Source organism: Microtus oregoni, unplaced genomic scaffold, assembly GCF_018167655.1.
Source record: "Microtus oregoni isolate MIOR12 unplaced genomic scaffold, Mior012 000047F_ref0000412, whole genome shotgun sequence".
Classification (NCBI taxonomy): domain Eukaryota; kingdom Metazoa; phylum Chordata; class Mammalia; order Rodentia; family Cricetidae; genus Microtus; species Microtus oregoni.
Window position 1 is genome coordinate 5,388,265 of NW_024543221.1, and position 21,395 is coordinate 5,409,659.

Sequence of the window (21,395 nt, forward strand, 5' to 3'; positions counted from 1 at the left end):
CCCCGCTCAGTCGCGAGCAGCACTTGGCCGGAAACCCGCGCCACGGCCGCCCGGCCGGGAGCTGGCCCGCTAGGCTAGAGCCCACGCCGCCCCGGTCCGACCCAGTTTCCCAGGCACCGGGTTACGGAAGCCGGCGGCCGGGGGACCGCGGTTGGGGCCGGGGCCGGATGCATCTCCGTGCGCACAGCTGCGTTGGAAGACCCCAGCCCAGGGTGCAGGACTAACGGGACCTGGCTCACCTCGGCCGCCACCTAAAGACTTGTGTTGGGGGACAGATCGGCTGTGGGATTGAGGACCTTGGAGCCCCCGCATCTGGTCGGACGCTCCCGGAGTCTGGGTGGTGCGCTCGCTTCACCGCTCTAGAGCGGACAGAGAGGCTCTTTCCAGGGGACCGGACCTCCTTGACTGGTCCTCTCTGAAGTCCTCGCACCCGATGCCTGTTGGTCTCAAGAGCCTCCCTAGTTGACACAGGTCTGCAGGTGTTCTCTACTGGTTAGATTTCCTCTTTGGCTAGGGGAACAGTTGCCGCCAGCGACATTCTGTGCCAGTGGCCGCTCCACGTCCTGGGTCTCCCGTCCTGCCCGTATCTTGCCGGCTTCACTGACCCTCAACTCTGCCTTTGCTTGTTGTGCGTGCTCCTAGCCTTTGGTTTTACTGGGAGTGTGCAGACGTTTTCCTGGCTCCCATTTGGGAGGGCACTGGTCTCCAGGGATCGGCTTTGTGTGTGGTGGGATCGGGGTCCTCAATCATGGCCTTCACTTTCGCTGCTTTCTGCTACATGCTGTCCCTGGTGCTCTGCGCTGCGCTCATCTTCTTCGCTATCTGGCACGTGAGTAACCTGCTACCGGCTTTTAACTCTTTTGCCCCAAAGACCCCCTCAACCCCACCCAGGCCCACTTCGGTTCCTCATTTCACCTGCCTTCTACACATCGCAGGCGTGGGCGGACTGTGAGGCCAGATAGAAGCATTTGTTGAGCAGACCTGTCTATCTCCCTTGTCCCGGGGCAGGAGACACAATTCTTGGCATCCCCGAGGCCAGGCAGTACAGGTACTGGGCGGGCGCACCTTTGCCCTGGCTGGAGCTTGTGACTTGCGGATCCTCTGCTCGGGGCACTCTCCTGGGCGTGGCAAGGTGTCCCGGGCCGGTTCCAAGTAGTGGCTTAAAACCCTATCTGCCGGGCTGCCCCCTCCCCACCCCCTCCTGCAGAAAAGAAGAAGCGCTGCTGGTGGCCCAGGCAATTAGTCAAGTAACTATAACAACTAAACATTTAAAATGTCAGCATCTGTGGTGGGTTGCGTTCAGACATAATTGGAGACAAAGTGGAAACACAACCAGAGTGCCTTGTAAGAGGAAGGAGGGAGAAGCCAGGCGGGAGGGGAGGGAAATCAAGAGGGATGGGAGTTAAGAAGAGAGAGGGAGGAAGACCAGGATAAATAAGGTTCCAGTGTGATCTGGTCAGGCCCATCATCCCTGGGACCCTGGCTTCCTTCCAGTATGGAGAGCAGATGGGTCGTAGGTCATCAAGTGTGGTGTGGCGTAGAGCCCAGGACTCCGGAAGAGGAGTAGGTCTCCTGTGGACTGAGCCACATTTCACAAGCCCTTGACCCCTTAGCTTCCTTCTGAGGCTGGTTAAGGTCCCCATTCTCATCCTGGGGAGGATGATCAGAAGGGGCCAAGGTCCTAGTGACTGATAACCGCTGTTGGCAGCCTTGCCCTTCCAGCAAGGTGGGGCAATAGGAGGGACCCTGAGACCAACTCCTGGAGGCTCTGGGGAACCTTGGAGAGCTTGTGTACAATAGATGACCCAGAAGGGAGAAGACTGGGGAGTAGTTGAGATGCTGGTGTTTTGTCTGAGTGGTTTCTAGTGTGAGAGGGTTTGTCTTAAAATAGAACCCTGCATCTCCTGCCATAAGGGCTGTGGCAAGGAACAGAAAGAGAGTGTCTGGGGAGGAGGAAGGGGCTTCTAACCCCTGGACTCTGAGAAGACCCTGAAGAGCACATCTAAATGTCCACCTCTTTCTAAGATTGTGTAATCACTTATCAGTGGTTTAGGAATGGATTCCGATGCAGGAACTTGGGGGCTGATATAAAAAGTCCTGTTAGATGTAATAGGATTTGTCCTTTCTGCCCTGGAATGCTGGGTCTATTCTACTGCAGACAGGGGGATTTGAGGCTGTTGGCAATTGCTAAGAAAAAAATGAAACCGTATCAGGTTTAGGATAAAAAGGGGTTCAGGGTAGCAAGTGCCTAAGTGTGCAGCAGAGATCTGCTTCCATGTTCTAAAGGAACTTCCTCGGCTTCTTTGGATATGGAGAGGGAGCCACTTTCTTGAAGGCTAATACTTAATTTGCTGTTTCTTTCTGGTTTTGCTTTGTCTGGAGGGTAGCAGATCCTGAGAGCATCCCAAACTCCTTCAGACTTGGCACTCACTGCTTTGGCCCCTGAAGCAGGGTGGGTCCCAAGAAAGAATTCTCTCCTCTCCCTCAGGGTGCATGTGGGTGAGGTTGGGGAGGGGAACAAACACTTCAAGAACAAGTTAATTAAGTGGATGATTTGTGCAGCTAAGTTGACCAAGTGACGTCTGAATGTCCTAGCGATCCTGCGCTGGCCTCTACCCCCAACCCTCATGGCCCAAACTGAGGGAGTACAATGTAGTCAAATCCCAAGTCAGGTCCTGTTGGCACAGTTAGAGGAAGTGACATGGTGACAACAGGCACAGTCCCTATTCCCTAGTCCTTTCCTTCTCTCTCTGAGTCAAGCAATCCCATCCCCACCGGTGATTTGATTCCTGAACACCGAAAGGAGCACTCAGATATGGTCTGATTTCCTCATGCACACACTGTGTGTTTGTGGGTATTGGTTGAATGGTGGTAACTATATCAACCTAATATTTAGGAGAGTTAGTAGATGGTGCATTTGCCTTCTTTCCAGCATCTTATATTTCTATACATTTCCTGGTCTGATGAGTCATATTGATTGCTTAGCATATATTGGCATCCCAAACAATGAATCCGCATTTAATACGCAGTGGTTAAGATGCCTGCACCCCCTGGGCCAGAAGAGATGCAGGCTGTAGGTTTTCCCCCTTCTGTTTATCTGTACACGCACATGCCTATTTAAGGGAAATAACGGAAGTTCCTGTTTACCCAGTAGGTAGTCCTCCACCCTCGGACCTGTGTAGTTTGGAGAAGACCTCTCAGGAGTACCTCCAGTTACCCCCACCTCCCCTCCTCGGCCTCCCTGGATATCTAGAAGCAAAGATGGATGTGGCTCGTCATAAGCACATTTAAACATTGATTTTTGCCTTGGAAATCTCTCTGCACTGTTTTCACATGAAACTATTTCCCATCAGCCACTGCATTTGGGTACATTTGTCATGGTTTGCAGAAGCCGAGTGAGACTGAGCTCTTTGTTCGTTTGTTGGAAACCATGGCTTTGTGTTCTTCGTGGATATTGCCTCTCACATGCCAGGGCATCGTTTAGTCCCCACAGATGACTTTTTTGCACGGGAAGAAACTATAGTTCTGAAACTTCCCAAGCGTGTGCAACTTGGCTTGTGTTGGACCTGGGATTTGATTTGAGTCTGTGAGCGTCTTACGCCCAAGCCCTTTCCCCAACTGTAATCACTGGCTTTGAATTATTGATTTAATAGTCATTTCTACCCAAAACATTACCTTCTATGTCAGTAAGATATTTAGAATTGGAACTTCTGATTGGAGTACAGTAAAGTTCAAAACAGTACACATCTTCCCCGTCCCTTCTCCCTTTTGTTTTGCTTTGTTTGCAGTCAGAGTATTGATATGTAGTCCAGGTTGGCCCAGAATTCACCCTCATCCCACCTCTGTCCCCGAAGTGCTAGGATTACAATTGTCTACTACACACCCAGCTCTGTGCATTCTTCTTTAAAAGAAGAAATTCTACTCCACCTTCTTAAAAAGTAGACTTGCTTATGAAAGTCAAAGGGTAGAGGTTCAATTCCAGAAAGTTTGAAAATACAGCCATATGCAAGGGAACAATAGTCAAGTCACCCGCACCTTTCCATCCAGAGAAGACTGGGTGTTTTTAAATGCATTTAAAAGGCTGCATGTGGATGCAGCCCACAAGAGTCTTGAAAGGTTTGCTCCATGGAGCGATGTCTGTTTCCAGCCAGCCTGAGATGAACAGTGTTTACTCACAATTCAGAATCTTCTCTGCTCCAGCTTGGCCGAGCCTGTTTGCAGACGGTCTCATTACATAAACACAGATGAAGCTGTTCTGTGAAAAGATCAAAGATGCATTACCGCTTATTTCAGGCTTTTAGTTTTCCAGGTTTTTAATGTCTAGAGTCCCCCTGAACTTCCGCAGTTAACAAATAAAATTAGTCCCCAGTGACGCTCTCTAGAAAGGCTTGATGTATCGCCCCGTTTCGAAATGGCTTTGGGCTTATGCCGGCATTTACCCTTAGAGTTTGAGTATGCCTCACGGGTGATAATGAGTTCTAGTCGGCTGAAGGGAAGTTTTACTAGACAGTCTTCATGGCTGGACCTTTCGGCCAGTTCTAACCTGTCAGACCCGGCCACTAGGAACACGTCTCACTTTCCCCAGTTATCCATCTATAAGAAGAAAGGCGGGAGTGTTTTGTGGGACTCATTGTAACCTTTTTCTTGGACATCTTTTTTGACCTGCTCTGAGCCAGGGGCAGCACAGCCCCTGCCAGCCCTTCCCTGGCCTCCACTGCTGGTCTGTTTAGATCAAGCCATCCTCTAGTGTTCAGAGCCAGCCACCTGCAGCTGCTGCCTGTCCACTCTGTCCCCGGCCACCCCACAGACTCTCTCCACCCACATAGAAAGAGAAGGGCCTTTACTGCCCATCCCTGTTGTCTGCAGCTGAGGATGATCCCGGGGCACGGAGGAGCTTCATAAGCTTTATACTGGATTCTCCTGCCCTTCTGCCTGGCCCATTTCTGACTGCCCTTGGGGACCACACCCTAGGTAGCCAGGGGCACACATCCTATTCTGGACTTTGGTGCTTTGGAACCTGGAGAACTACAACTGATGCCAAAAATGACCAACCATTCCGGGAGACTCAGAGTCCTTGATACCAGTGGCAGTTCTCCTGCAAGGGCAGTGGAGGAGGGGGGAAGGGAGAAGACAATGGTGAATCTGGTGGGCTCCCTCTGTCCAATGTGATGTTTCCTCTTGCCAGGGGCTTGGGAGCACTGGTGAACCCGGAGGGCTCCCCCTGTCGGTTGTGATATTCACTTCTCATTTCAGCTTGTGTTGAGTGTTGGCTGGCCACCTCCCAAAGCCAGTCTTGTCATCATCGTATCTCCATCAGTCATGCTGTAAGAGCAGCGGAGGGAATAGAACTCAGAGGCTCTGGAAACAAGCCAGTGCTGGCTGGCAGAGCCTCATCAGTTACTGATGTTTCTAGGCTTCCTAAGCTTGGATGTGGCAGAGGCCCCAAGGCAGGTTTTCTCTAACTCTCCCGTCTCCAAACAAAGGCAGGTGAAGCCGTGTGGCCTTGCCATGCAGGTTTCTACCTGTCCCAACCCTGAGAGCACATCTGACTTCACTTTCCTCCTGTCCCCTCCACTCACTGCTCTCTGTTGTCTGCTGTGTGTTCATGTGACTCTGCCCTTCATTCTCGGGGCCAGTTTTCTGCTATTGACTTTCTTCCCACAAGGTGAGAAGTGCCTAATGTCCCCGTCAACGTGCTGTCTGATGGTGCCTTCTCTATTCTTTTCTGTCACTGTCTTTTACCTCTGTGGGCCACTCCCTGCAAGATCCACCAAGGATTTGGGTCTAGTTGTGGTCACATCCTCACGGACCTGTGTAGTGCCTGGTACTGAACTGACCTAATGCCCTCAGTGAATACTGAGCACTCGCTGCCCTGCACTGATCAGGAGTACTCACTGCCCCGCACTGATCAGGAGCACTCACTGCCCTGCACTGATCAGGAGCACTCACTGCCCTGCATTTATCAGGAGCACTCACTGCCCCACATTGATCAGGAGCACTCACTGTCCCGCACTGATCAGTAGCACTCACTGCCCCACATTGATCAGGAGCACTCACTGCCCCGCACTGATCAGGAGCACTGACTGCCCCGCACTGATCAGGAGCACTCACTGCCCCCCACTGATCAGGAGCACTCACTGCTCCGCACTGATCAGGAGCACTCACTGCCCCGCACTGATCAGGAGCACTCACTGCCCTGCACTGATGTGACAGAGGCCGTTGTCAGGAGCACTCACTGCCCTGCTGTCTTGGTCTTTCCTGTTGCTGTAACAGAACATGGTGCATCATTTAGCAGGAACAAGAGAAATTTATTTGACTCACAGTTAAGGGTTCTCACAGGTCCCGGATCTAAGGGCTACACCTGGCAAGGCCTTTCTTATTGCTTCACAACATGATGGAAGGCACCACACGGCATGAGAGCGTGTGTTCCGGAGAGGGAAGGGAGGCTCCACACCCCACCTTTAGAGCTAATTCTTCCTATGATAACAGCTTTAATCCATTCATAAAGGTGGTATCCCGTGACCTCGTTGTCTCTTAAAGGCAGTTTTTCTCTTCATACTATCACAATTGCAATTAAATTTCAACATGGTTTTTGATGAGACAGTCAGACCATAGTACCCGCCCTCCATGAGTTTCTCCACGTATGCTCTGGCAAATCCATTTCTTCCCTGGCTCAGGTCATGATCTCCCTTTTGTTGAAGCTGATTTCTTCCTTGAATATTGATTAGATGTGTTTCCCTGTATCCTTAGTGCCTCACCCCACAACCATGTCTCAGGTCTCCAAGTCTCTTCTCTTTGCAGACTGGTTTTGCCCCCTTTCTCTTTAAGTTCTTCTCTCAGACACATAGTATGCCAAACGCTCTGCATCCGTTATCTAGGCCTGGACAAGGTCGGTGTTCTCCAGAGGCATTTCTTCCCTGATTTTAAGATATTTGTTGACCGCCTTTGACCCATGCTCTATGCCCACAGTGCTTCTTCGCTCAGTGCCTGCCAAGGACACTGGCAGACCTCTGCTGGGCCATCTCTGGGTACCAGTTAGTGCTATGGAGGCCTTTCTGTGGTCTTGCCATCGCTGCGCATGTCTTCCTTGTGGCTGTATTCTCGTTATTCCTTGGACCTTTTAATTTTTTTTTCTCTTTCTACCCTGGATGCTTTCCCATGTTTCTAGCTGGTTGTTTTCTTTCTGCCTCTTAGTCCTGCCCTTAGGCCAGGCCTGCATCTGCCCCTGTGGACTGCCTGCCTCATGCCCATTTGGTTCCACACTGAACCCATGTGCCTTCATCACTCAAGGCTTCAGCGGACCTGGTCCCCACCTAGGGACCGTTCCACTCCCCCTTTTTTAGTTACCGTTAGGTGTTAGTTTTCTGTCACGAAGAGAGTGAACTATAAAAGATTCTCTTGGGCTCATAGATCTGAAGTTCTAGTTCATGATCCTGCGGCCTGATGGTGTTGGGTCTCTACTGAGGTAGTCCATCATGGGTATGAAGCAGAGAAAAATCATAAATCATATGAACCAGGAAGCAACAAGAAAAGAGAATGAAGAGATTGGGGTCCCTTAATCTCCTGTAAGGGCACACCTTAAGTGATGGAATTATGTCCTAAAGGTACTGCCTCCAACTGTGTGGCTCCAAGACTAAGCCTTTCATCTGTGCCCCTGGGAACATGCACCCTCCCAACCTGGTCACACACACACCTGCACCAGCTACCTTGCCTCATGACCCTGCTTTGGGCCAGGCTTCATTTGTTCTTCCTTAGAGTATAATATCCCTTCCATGTTGTAATATGAGCAGCGGTGCTGCTTCCCTGGTCTTCCTCCATCACTTCCATATTGGCCTCCTGAGTTTTCATCTCACTTGAATGAATCCACCTGCTGCAACCCCCACTCCCCCAGAAAGGTAGTTCCAGCATCGGAAAGAATCTCTGCATGTCATCCGCATACTAAAACCCCTTCTGGCTTTTACTTACATACCTTAGAGGACTTCCATGACTAGGTCCAGTTAGCAGTTTCCTCTCACTTGACACCTTCTGTGCTTCAGCTAGTTCCCACGTGGGCCCTCCTACATCCGTGAAATGCTGTCTGCTCCCCTCCGTTCCTTATTGGGCTGGCTGAGTTCCAGCCTCTGCCCACCCTATCCATTTCTCCCGTCCCTTGCCTTACATCCCATGGTTCCACTGGTCATGCAGCCCTAGGCTCCTGGTTCACGGGGATTGGAACTGCTGCTGTCTGCTTTGTCCTCCGTATCCAGTGCATGGTGGTGCAATGATTAGAGCCGCTACAGCAGAATAAGTCCAGCATCCGGCTAATGTGCTGGATCAACCAAGCTTGACAAATTCTTCCTTGATGAATAGCTTTCTAGACTTACAATTGTCATAGGGAGGGTTTCTAAAATTAGACATTTCTGGATCTGCAGGAGGCCTGCAGCATCCCAGACATGGTGGCTCTGTGAGGGAAGGTTGTCCACTGTTCTATTCTGTGAAGAGACACTATGACCAAGGCAGCTCATAAATGAAGGTGTTTAATTGGGGGCTGGCTTACAGTTTCAGAGGGTTAGTGCACGTACATCATGTCAGGAAGCATGGCAGCAGCAGGCTCTGTGCCGGGGCAATAACTGAGAGCTTGCGTCTGGTCCACAAGTACATAGGAAGTGAGTAGAGAGTGACACTGGGCCTGGCAGGAGACCTTGAAATCTCAAAGCCACCCCAGTGACACACCTCCTCCAACAAGGACCAAACATTCAAATACATGAGCCTATGGGGTCATGCTTGTTCAAACCACCACAGCAGTGAGTTTTATAGTCCAGCATCTCTAGGCAGAGGGGAGATGCTCAAAGGGACAAGTCAAGGGGGGAGGTCCTTGTACTTGCAGAACAAACATTCTTACTCATTGAGCCATCTCATCAGCATCTGTGATACCCATGAGAATTTTATTACATTTATTATGTGTGTTTCTGTGTCTGTGTGTGAGCACACGCGCACACTCATGCACAGCCATGGTGCAGGTGTGGAGGTCATTGTTCTCTCCACCGTGTGGGTCCGGGAGATCATGCTCATGCAGTCAGGCTTGGTGGCCAGTGCCTTTTCCTGCTAAGCCATCTCCCCAGGCCCCGTGAGACCCATTTTTTGGTCATAATTGTGAAATACACCATTCTCTCACACCACTTGGCAACCATGTAGATAGTCTCCTTGTGGCTCAGAAGACACAAAATATTAAATTCTAGCTCATATGTTTGCAATTCAGGTCGCTTCTTCTTACGGTGACTGAAGGGACCTCAGAAAGGAAGCTGAATTGTGCAGCTTGGAGGAGAGGCACCAAGTGAGTCCTGCTACAGACAGGGAAGCTGTGCCTATGCATTCCAACCTCAGATCTGGGGGGCTAGGGTGGCTGCTGCTGGGGGGGTCATTTATGTCCGGTGTCTGAATCTTCATGGGTGACTGAGATTTTGTATGCTTGATAGCGCTGGGATTCTGATTAAATCTCTTAAAGGTCATGAAGACTCCCAAGTGCACAATTAAGTCCTGAGTTGGTCTGTGAATAAGTAATGTAGAACTTAATAATGAGGCTGGCAAATATTTTTAATTTAGCATAGGGTGAGAGGCAAACATGAGACTTTCTTACATATGCCAAAATAAAGCCAAACAAAGAGAAAGGTGTCTAAACCGAGGGTAGGCTCGAGTGGAGCCACTGGCATTTCTGTGTACACCGTATGGTACCTGGGATAGGGAGCTTAAAGCCGACTTGGTGAGAACTAGAATTACCTAAGTGTGTTGTCAACCTTGGGTTGGCCTGTGGGCGTGTCTGTGAGGGCTTGTCTTAATTCAGTTAAAGAATGTGGGAAGATCCCACCCACTGTGGGCAGCACTATTCTTTAGCCAAGGTTCCTGAACTGTTAAGAGTGGAGAAGTAGAACCTACCACAAGCAAGCAAGCAAGCAAGCAAGCAAGCAAGGGACAGGCAAGCTTTATTTGTTAAAACACAGACAGAATATCACTGCAGTGAGCATGAATACATACATACAGTTTCTCACTATAGTGGAAGTAATGTGACTGGCTGTTTGAAATTCTTGCCTTGACTTCCTCACGAGGAATGGTCAACTGGAGTTGTAAGTTGTCACAAACACTTTCCCCTGCAAGTTGCTTCACGTCAGGGTGTTTGATCACAGCCACAGAGATGAAACTCAGCACCCTAGACACTAAAGCATGTGACAGGCTTGAGGAGTTGCCCCTACAGCAGGGTGGAAGACTAAAGACTCTGCTTAGGATCCCGGGGTGGATGAAGATGCTGTAGGAAGATGTTCGAAGTCCTGCCTGCCTTTGCACCCCGTCTCCCACCAGCCACCATCTCAGGCCCCCAGCACCACACTTAGACTGCATCGGCCTTTGGGTGTGTTTGTTCGTTACTCTGGCCACAAAGGAAAAATGTCTCTCCCGAATCTAAATTCCCCGTGTTCTTTCCCACGGGAGGCCTCTGTTCTTATCTCAGCTCTTCTGTGCTTCAGTCTGTTGCCAGCTCCCACGACACTGACAGACTCAGGTGGTTCATTGGGACCTCTGTGTCCATGCGCACGCCCATGTCCTCACACACTTTAACATGTGAACACATGCTGTGGCTGGTGGGTGGTGGCTCTCCGACTATTGACAGGGATAAGTCATCTCTGGCAGCTTCATTTGGTCTGTGAAGCCAGAAGTTTACATGTTTCATCATTGGGAGAAGAGGGAGTCTGTGGCTTTGGGGATAGTGGTGACCCCTGTAGAGCGGGGTCTAGCAATTGGCCCTGCTGGGTGGCGTACTGCAGATGCTGAGCACAGCATCCACTAGGATGCTTCTGTGTCTTCTCTGTGGCTACAAGAAGGACCAGTGTGGTATAAAGGCCTGTTTGGTACAAGGTTCAAGTGCCCAGGAAAGTGTAGTCTCGGTAGAGTGCCTCTGTGGCATTTGCCAGGCCCTGAGTTCAACTCTGGGCACCAGAGAGCAATCACAAACACAACACAACTGTGCCTCTGTAGCTGCTATGGCCTTCCTTGCAGGCACAGGAAGGGCAGGCGCTGGCTGCTTCCGTCTGTCTCCAGAACTTGTGCAGATGCTAATCAAGTGTGTGTGGAACTGGATTGTTTTCTGTCCAGCTGTCAGCTAATTGGTCTCGTGCACAACTAAACTTAGACTGGCTCCCCTGTTGCCTGGTTCCTCTAGTTTGGTCCTGCTCCTAGCCTTAGCTACATCTCCTCCGACTACCTGGGAGCTACTACTCTGGGGGTCTGTGTAGGTTCTCTAACATTTTTTAAAATTTGATTTTTTTAAAAAAATATACAGAAGATATTGTCTTAACTATTTTAATTCCCCTTTAAACACACCATGGGTACATTGAGTGTGTTCATGTTTTTGCATCCATCCACCACCTATCTCCAGAGCTTCACCTCTAAACTGAAATCCACCCTATCAAATAGTAACTTCCTGATCCCTTTAGTCCTGGCATCTGCTCTTCTACTTTCTATGAATTTCACAATTCTAGGTACTTTATTTATATAAATCGAGAAAACAGCATTTTTTTTTTCTTTCTTCCTGGCTTGTTTCACTTGATGTCATGCCTGCAAGTTTCACCCATGTGATGGCATAGATGACAGTTGGGTTCCTTGTTAAACTGAGTACCGTTCTATTAGGTGTTTATGCCACGTGCCACATAGCCACCCGTCTGTCAATGAGTGCGCAGTCGGATGCCGAATCTTGGTTGTTGATTGGATTGGGAGATGCCTAGTGAACTGTCAAGGTGCGTTCTGGGTGTGGCTGTGAGGTCATTTCCAGAGATGACTCATTCACGGGTAGGCAAACCCTAAAGACTCACCCTGAATGTGTGTGGCCTCATCGAGTAGCATGGGACATGGATGGAACTAAAAGCAAGAGGAAGAGGAAAGAGGGAAAGAGTGTACACCTGCGTTCTCGATTCTTCTAGAGTGAGCATATATCCCATTTGTTTTTTTCTGTGGTCCCGATCTTGGCTCAGCACTAAGATGATTCCGGGGCCTTTGAATATCAACTTACAGTGAGTCTCTAGGGCATTTTATGCCTCTAACCTCGGTCTCTAGGGCATTTCATGGTTGGTTTTTCTTACTGAATACTGCCAGCCTCTTGGATGGAGAAGCTGCTGGCTTTCCCAGCTGGTGTAGAAGGTCCTTCTGTATTTGTGTTGCTTTCATTGGTTATTAAAGAAACTGTCTTGGCCTAGTTGATAGGGCGGAATTCAGGTAGGTGGGGAAGACAGAACAGAATTCTGGGAAGAAGGGCAGAGTGGCAGACACCATGAATCTCCGGCCTGAGATGGACTTAAGTTAGAATCTTGCTGGTAAGCCACAGTCACGTGGTGATACACAGATTTAATAGAAATGGGTTAATCAAGATGTGAGAGTTAGCCAATAAGAGCCTAGAGCTAATGGGCCAGGCAGTAATTTAATTAAAACAATTTCTATGTTGATGGAGGAAGGTCATTGGCTAATAAAGGAACTGCCCTGGCCCATTTTATTGGTTAGAAGATAGGTGGGAGGAGAAAACAGGACAGAACACTGGGAGGAAGAGGAAGTGAGGTCAGAGTCTCGACAGCTTTCCTCTCAGGAGCAGACGCCTGAGAGAGACGCCATGCCCCACTCCCGGGATGAAGCTCCGACCCAGGATGGACTAGGCTAGAATCTCCCCGGTAAGCGCACCTTGGGGTGCTACACACAGATGATTAGGAATGGGCTAAATTAATATGTGAGAATTAGCCTAGAAGAGAATGGGCCAAACGGTGTTTAAAAGAATACAGTGTCCGTGTAATTATTTCGGGGCATAAGCTAGCTGGGCAGGCGGCTGGGGTGTTGGGGACGCAGCCCCGCCGCCACCCTTATTACTTCACTATGTGGTTATTTTAGGGGTTAAACTAGCAGGGTGGCCGGATGTGGCCCGAGCCTCATACTACACCCAGCTCTCTGAGCCGCTGAGGCCATTGTGGGGCTAATCAGCCTCTGATTGTGTGAGTCAACCTAATGAATGCCCTCTTGTAATTATGCATATTCTCTTGGTTTAGGTCCTCTGGAGAACCCCGACTAATCCTCTTGACTTATTTCTGTCTTGTCATTGTGAATGACACTACAGTGAGCACCATACACAAATGCCTACCCAAGACCAGCTACCAGTTCTGTGAAAATAGTAAAAGTAGAATACCCAGATCACATGATCATTTTGTGACTCCTCTAATCTTACACAGAGAAACTCTCTGGGTCTCTCATCTCTCTTCTCTGTCTGCTCTTCCTTGTCCCTTTGGCCCCTGGCAGGTACCGTTCAAATTAACCATACTTCTCTTTCTGTGATCAAATGACCGAGAGAAATAGTTTAAGGAAGCAAAGCATTATTGCCCCCTTTCAGCCTGCCATGGCACAGGGGGTGTGGTGGAGCAGAATGGCTCACATCGTGGCAGCCAGGGAAGCATGAAGAAGGGAGAGGGACCCAACACAAGCATATCTCATAAGAAGCAACTTCCTTCTGCTAGGCCCCAACTTCCTAGAGTTTCCAGAACTTTCCAGAATAGTATCACTAGGGATCAGGCTTCCAATAGCAGACCTCTGGGACATCCCAGATATGTGCACTGAAATACCTGGCACGCTGGGTGGTGGTGGTGGCACAACCTTTAATCCCAGGACTCTGGAGGCTGAGACAAGCAGATCTCTGAGTTCGAGGCCAGCCTCATCTACAGAGAGAGAGTTCCAGGGCTGCACAGGGAAACCCTGTCTCAGAGGCTGAAGGGGGTGGTGGTGAAGAAGAAGAAATTCCTGGCCAGGTTTATTGCATTATTTCTATTCTATAAACAATTATAAGATCCTTACTTAAATCTTATTAAGCTTTAGTTGCCAGAAATTATAAATGGTCCCATAATTTTAGGGTGGAGAAAGTTCAAGGCTGTCTGTGAACTGACAATTGCACCTGCTATTAGGAGATAAAAAGGGTATCTTGCCAAAAACATTTTGTACTTCATTAAAACCTGATTTGCATTTCTCATCTCAAGTCAGTGGAGAGGTGCAGGAGACCCTTAGGCAGTCCTGGGGTGAGAGGAGGGGGAGGGGTGGGCCAGGCAGGCAGCCTTGCATGTTTTCTAATGGGGGGGGGGCAGAGACAGGACTCGCACACTCACTGCTGCGCTATGTTGGGCGCTGCTGTGGGCACAGACATGGAACATCTGCCAGTTCACTGGGAGATAATTTGGAGGCTTACTTCATTTTTTTATTCGTTTTAATCCTGCCTTGAGTCATTTGAGTCATGAAAGTTGGTGTGTGTGTGTTTTCAGTCAGATTCTTTAAAAGATAAAATTATGGGCTGGAGAGATGGCTCAGTGGTTAAGAGCGCTTGCTGCTCTTGCAGGGGACGTGGGTTTAATTCTAGGCACCTACATGGTGGCTTGCAGCATCTATTATTCCAGTTCCCAGGGATCTGACACCTGACCTGTAGGCATCAGGCATTCATGTGGTGCACAGACATACATGCGGGCAAAGCATCCATTCAGATGAGAGAGAGAGAGAGAGAGAGAGAGAGAGAGAGAGAGAGAGAGGAAAAAGAAATGGTAAGACCAATCGCTGACCACCACTACTAAAAATGTCATAGCAATGTAAGCCTGTGCTTACCCAGACACCTGTCTTGTGTGGATAGTTTGTTCTTTCCTCCTGTGGCAGAGTGAGGTGAGGAGCAGGTGGAGAGACTTATGTACCCTCTGGTGTAACTGGTAGAGTATGGGTCGAATGTCCCAGTGGAACAGCAGCATCGTGATGCCGGGGTGGAGGACTCCCATCCTTGTATGCTTACTCTCCTCCAGGGTGTGAGCAGCTTCACTTCCCTGAGACTGTCTGACCAGAGGGAGCAGAGCTGATTATCTATCCTTTGAATATCCACACTATCCACAGATAGTGTGCTTAAGATGGGCTTTCATTGACCCATTGGTTCCCATTCTCTGTGTCTTTTTCCCTCTCACAAGGCAAAACCACAGACAGGTACTACACATGTCTCCTCTCTCATTTCACCAGCTATCCATTCCTAGCCTTTCCAGGCATAGCTCCCACTTACATTGTTTACATTGTATCCAGTGATAGATTAGGTAGAATTCATATTGTTTACATTGTATCCAGTGGCAGATGAGGTAGAATTTAGCTCTCTACCACTGTCCTGGAGCAGCTCTGGGCTGGCTGATTTAGCTGTCTGTGGTTGTTGTATGGTCCTAGAATTAGGGACTCTGGTTCCCTCCCCCTCTTCCTTTCCTTTCTTGTTTTATTTGTTCTGTCTGCTTCCCTCTCTGCTCCTTTCTCCATTGCTCCCAGGCTCCTTTTATTTCTTCTCTGTGTGTGTCTCCGATCTATTGGAGGCTGCACAGTATCACTTAGCCCAGCTGGTAGGTTCCAGGGCTGGGAAGTAAGCTGCCACCACCTCCCACCGCCATGATGTCTAGAACCGTGGGCTGACATTTCCAGCGCATCAGTTTTCAGCATCTGTGTTCACATGGTCCATTTGGACTCTGGGATCAGCTTCTCCTGCTGGGGAAAAGTGCAGGGGAGGAGATGGAGTCTTGGCACCAGCTCTTTTTTTCTTCCTTATTGGCAACTGATTCATGAACTCTAAAAAAAGAGTTGATAGCAACATGGCTGGCTAGCCGTGGCAGCCCAGATGGCCCCCTATATAATAGAGACATTTGTATCTTGGATTAAAAACTATTTAAATGTGTTCTGCAAACCTTATCAGGAAAAGGAATTAGTAGCTTCTCTGAAGGAGTGTCAGTATGGAAAGGGTTAAATGATGAGCTAGTTCTTTGGGGTGGTAAGATGAAAATAGGATTGGGAAGTTTAGAGCCTGGATATGGGGTGGATTCTGAGGGTACTACTCTAGTTCATGGGGAGCCTTAGATATAAGAAGAGAGGTCCAATACAAACCTTGCATATATGGACTTTGTGCTACATGTTTGGCTGTTGTGCCTGTAAGCAGAAATTTCTGTCCTGCCTAGTCCTGCAGCCATTCAGTCCCACATAAACACACAGATGCTTATAATAATTATAAACTGTTTGGCCTATTAGCTTAGGCTTATTATTAACTAGCTCTTACAACTTAAATTAACCCATAATTCTCTTCTATGTTTAGCCATGTGACTTGGTACCTTTTTTTGTGCAGCATTTTCATCTTGCTTCCTCTGCATCTGGGTAGCGACTATAGACTGAGCCTTTCTTCTTCCCAGAATCCTTCTAGTCTGGTCACACTGCATATACTTCTTGCCTGGCTACTGGCCAATCAGCATTTTGTTAAACCAGTAAGAGTGACAAATCTTTACAGGGTACAAGAGCATTTTTCCACAGCAGTGCCTGTGTTGCAAACTGCTTCACACTGTTCACAGACAGACCAGGACCCAAAAGGACCAGTTTGGGAGTTGATGTGTCCATTCCCCAGCTCTGTGTCACTGGGAAACAACCATGATGGCCATTCTATTACAGTGATTCTGTGGGACTGCCTGAAATCTGGAACAGACTTTCATTGTCCTTATTGTCATGGGTCATTGGTAGGACACTGGGTGGAGCAGGGAACCTTCATTTGATGGGGATTCTAGATTGCCAGGGCAACAAACTGTTTCTGTGGACTCACAAGGGTTGGAGTGGAAGGTAAGGCTGGAAACAATTTTTTTTTCTGTTTTCTTTCTGTCTGTCTTTCTTTCCTTTTTTTTTTTTTTATTTTCGAGACAGGGTTTCTCCGTAGCTTTTGGTTCCTGTCCTGGAACTAGCTCTTCTAGACCAGGCTAGCCTCGAACTCACAGAGATCCACCTGCCTCTGCCTCCCAAGTGCTGGGATTAAAGGCATGCACCACCACTACCCGGCATCTTTCCTTCTTTTTAAAGAAGGTATTAGTACTGTAGCCCTGGCTGTCCTGGAACTTGCTCTGTAGACCAGGCTGGCCCCATACTCATAGAGAACCACCTGCCTCTGCTCTCTGAGTCCTGGGATTAAAGGCGTGTGTCACCACTCCCAGTTTGGGAACAAATTCTTTTTTTTTTTTTTTTTTTTTTGGTTTTTTTCGAGACAGGGTTTCTCTGTGGCTTTGGAGCCTGTCCTGGAACTAGCTCTTGTAGACCAGGCTGGTCTCGAACTCACAGAGATCTGCCTGCCTCTGCCTCCCGAGTGCTGGGATTAAAGGCGTGCGCCACCACCGCCCGGCTTGGGAACAAATTCTTAAGAGCTATGGAGATGAAGTGTGTTGAATGGTGGATGGGGAGAGATGGTCTCTTAGAGTATGGAACCATTATCTGAAGACAGGACAGGACTTGAAGCAGATATCGTGTCCCCCGAATTCACTCCATCATCGCTGGACTGAACCATTATCTGAAGACAGGACAGGACTTGAAGCAGATGTAGTGTCCCCCGAATTCACTCCATCATCGCTGGACTGAACCATTATCTGAAGACAGGACAGGACTTGAAGCAGATGTAGTGTCCCCTGAATTCACTCCATCATCGCTGGACTGAACCATTATCTGAAGACAGGACAGGATTTGAAGCAGATATGGTGTTCCCTGAATTCACTCCATCATTGCTGGACTGAGACTGAGCCTGGAATACTTTTTCTCAGAGGTGACAGGAGGCTCTAGAGACCAACTGGGAAGTGAGCAGAAGCCAGCACCACATATGTGCTGACTGGAGAAAATTCTGCTGTTTGGTCCTGACACGGTTCTCTCCCATTGGTTGGCAGTTTTAAACATATAAAATCGTGGCCTAGAAAGGGACCGGCAGCTGACAGACTGTGCACTCTCAGCAAACCTCCTCCTGACCTTAGGCAGGCCCTGCACCCCCAGAGTTTCTATTTCTTTGTATGTGGGGTGCAGGTCCTGGAGGAAGCAGCCTGAGACCTGGTTCTGGGTCCCACACGCTGCCTGCTTCCTTTCTTTTCTCCTCTTCAGTTTTCCTTCTCCCTTTTATAGCCTCAGTTCTCTGTCGGGTGTGGATCATTACGGTTCTAGGAAGTCAGTCTAAAGAGGGATTTCTGGAAAGGAGCCAGATTACTGAATGGAGGAAGAATAAGGAAAACCAGCTTTTGCTCTCTGCTCCACAGTCACTCTCTCTCTAGGATATTGTGAGCATGGTTACCTTAGGCCAAGTGTGACAGGTTCTCAGGCATAGGGGAAGGACCAGGGTCACCGTCCCACCAGGACTGCGCTAAGGGGGCAGAAACAGAGAATTCTGCAAAGTTCAGACTGTAGGACAGTGGTGTAAGTGTGGGTGACCAGAAAATGCCAACGTTCACTGCCTGGTCACCTAGGTTTTGTCTTTCAGCCTGTCATATTACCCATATTTGAGAAAAGCAAACATTTCTCTAAAACAAGGGATCCACAGATCCCTGAATGTGTTGCCTTCCCATGGAGCTGTGGGCAAAGAGCATATTTAGCTTCATTTTCAGCTTGATGAGTCTGGGGTCTGGCTAGCAGGACTGATTTCCTGGGCTGATAGCCCTGAATGTATTCCTCCCCCAGGTGATGACTGTCCACTGGCTCTTAGCAAAGGGCTTAGCTTCTCATCATCAACACTTCCAAGGCCTTGGAGGCAGCAGCATGCTTCTGTGACAGGCATCATCCCCCACCCCTGCAGCTCCCCAGCAGCACAGCTCATAGCTACCTAGATGGGAAGAACAGCCATTGTGTAAATCAAGAGTAAGAGTAAGATCTGGGCTTAGAGAGATCTACTCAAGCGCAAGGACCGGAGATGGATTCCCACAGCCCACATAAAACAGTTAGGTATGGTGTCACGTGTTTGTAACCCCGGAGCAGTGGAGGCAGAGGCAGGCAGATCCCTGGGGCTCATTGGCCATGACCTCATCCACCTGTGCTGAGAAGTACCCTGCTACACACAGCCAGGCAGGAAGGATCTCTTCAGCCCTGTCTGTGCCACTTACTATGACCCCCACATCTCCGCCGGCCCACTGGCTTGCAGAATTGCAGAGTCAGCCACTTTTGTCATTGTCTGGAGTTAAGTGATTTTACTTCGTGAATGGGAAGGAGGCAACCTCATTTACCTCTTAAGGGGGGCTGTGATATTGTGCCCCAGAGCTTTGGATTGCCTGGCTCTTCTGATAAAACCAGTTCTGCTCTCCATTCTGGGATGGTTGCCTAGAGGTCAGAGGAAGTTAAAGCCACAAGAGAATAGGCTCTGGATGCACGGTGCTGATTAGAAGTAAATTCTACAAGGAAGAGAGTGAGTTCAGGGGTCTGGAATGCACATTGATTCAGATGCCTTGGGGCAGCCCAGCTGGCTATTGTTCGCACTCATGAGTGCCCCACTCAAGCCTGTTCACACCCCACCCAAACCTGCTCACACCTATGAGTGCCCCACCCCAAACCTGTTCACACCCCACCCAAACCTGATCACACCCATGAGTGCCCCACACAAGCCTGTTCACACCCACGAGTGCCCCACCCCAAGCCTGTTCACATCCCACCCAAACCTGATCACACCCATGAGTGCTGTACCCAAGCATGTTCACCCCCATGAGTGCCCCACCCAATCCTGTTCACACCTACTAGTACCCCACCCAAGCTCATTCACACCCATGAGCTCCCCACCCACCCAAGTCACGTGAAAAGCTGAGCTGCAGAGTCCGGCTTCTTGATCCGTTTCCTTATTTAAATTTTCCCTTCTCCTATCAACACACTAATCAGCGCTTCTGTGTTAGGGGAGAAAACATAACCTCCAAACCCCAGGTAGTGAGAGGCTTGGGGTTGGGGCTGAGCCAGGAGCAGGGTGAGTGTGCTGCTGCTGGACGTGCAGAGCCCTGCGGGCACTCCATCCCGGCTGTGTCCTGTGTTGGGCATTGTTGGGTAACTAGGGTGTCTTCTCCACTGCTCTGAATCTAGCCTTCTGGAACCATCTGGTATGGTCTTCTCATTTGAAACAGAGTCCTTTAACCCGAGTGGCCAGGTGATGTGGTTGAAGCCACAGTTATGGGAAACAGCCTTGTGGGAGCTCAGAGTTTCCTATGTGCCAGATTCCTGTTCCTTTTTCATACATGCTTTGTAGCTATGCAAGTCAAGAGTATGGACACGTGTCTTTGGTCCTTTCAGTTGTATGTGCCAAGTAGTCACACCTCCTTCACTACTCACAACTGGATTCGGTAAGTTAGGTTGTTTTCTAGATGGGATAATGAGAAATGTGTTAATTAGATTAAGACGTACATAGTGGTGTGCACCTGTAATCCCAGAACTCAAGATTATGGTCAATTCATGTAACATGGAGGGCTGGCTTGCTGGGGTTTCTGTCCCTCCCGGTATCCCACAGCCGGCAAGTCCCAAAGAAAACCACACAGAGATCTTCATAAGTTATAAAACTGATTGGCCCATTAGCTCAGGTTACTTATTAGCTCTTGTAGCTTATATTAACCCATTATTCTTATCTACCTTAGCCACGTGGCTCAGTACCTTTCAGCTAGGCAGGTTACATCTTGCTTCTTGGTGGTCTGGGCTGGAATGGGAGGAATGGGCTTCCTCCTTCCCAGCATTCTCCTGTTCTCATCGCCCCGCCTCTACTTCCTGTCTGGTTGACTCACCTATACTTTCTGCCTGGCCAATCAGCATTTATTTAAAACATGATTGACAGAATACAGACAATTCTCCCGCACCAAATTCAAGGCTGGCCTGAACTACATAGTAAGACCCTGTCTCCAAACAAAAACAGAACCCAAAAGACAAAAAACAGAACAAGGGCGGGGGCGGGTGGTGCTGGGGAGATGACTTTGTGGGCAAAGTGCTTGCTGTGTAAACGTTAGGAACTGAGTTCAGATCCTCAGAGTCCATGTGAAAATCTGGGTACGGTGGTGCACACCTGTAATCCCAGTGCTGGTGGTAGAGACAGGTGGATCCGTAAGGCTTCCTGGGCAGCCAGGCCACCAGGCTAGCGAGCTCGCTCCAGGTTTAGTGAGATGTCCTGTCTCAAAAAATGGAGTGGAGAACAACGACAGAGAAAGATACCTGACGTTGACCTCTTGTCTAAACACACACACACACACACACACACACACACACACACACACGCATGCACACACACACACAGATACTATATAACAAATATAATATTAAGCTAATCCCCATATTTAAGAGATTACGTAGCCAAGAGGAAGATGTTAGAGGGTTTTGAATATTTCATTTATATATCATCATCTCCCTTTATCAACCCTTGACCTATCAATCAGCCTGTTAAAAATCACATATCTATCATCTATTCATCTATCCATCTTTCTATCATCTATCATTCATTTATCTTCATCAGTCTACCTCTCTATCCACCTTTTAGCTACCTAGCCACCTACTAACTTTTCACCTGTCCTTAGGTGAGATCTTCTCCCCTGAGGAGCAGGCTTGCAATCAAG

General features: G+C 48.9%; 1 protein-coding gene across 3 annotated transcripts in view; it reads left to right on the plus strand.

Annotated features, from left to right (window-relative positions):
* The first annotated feature begins 711 nt into the window (after positions 1 to 711).
* Positions 712 to 21,395, plus strand: part of Cnih3 (cornichon family AMPA receptor auxiliary protein 3) — a 114,079-nt gene continuing 93,395 nt past the window's right edge. For all 3 annotated transcript variants that reach the window (XR_005972619.1, XR_005972618.1, XM_041635292.1), the window contains exon 1: positions 712 to 829. Coding sequence is in view for 1 of the 3 variants with exons in the window: in XM_041635292.1 (XP_041491226.1) it covers positions 749 to 829 (81 nt within the window). In the remaining 2 variants the exon portion in view is untranslated. The remainder of the gene's footprint in view (positions 830 to 21,395) is intronic.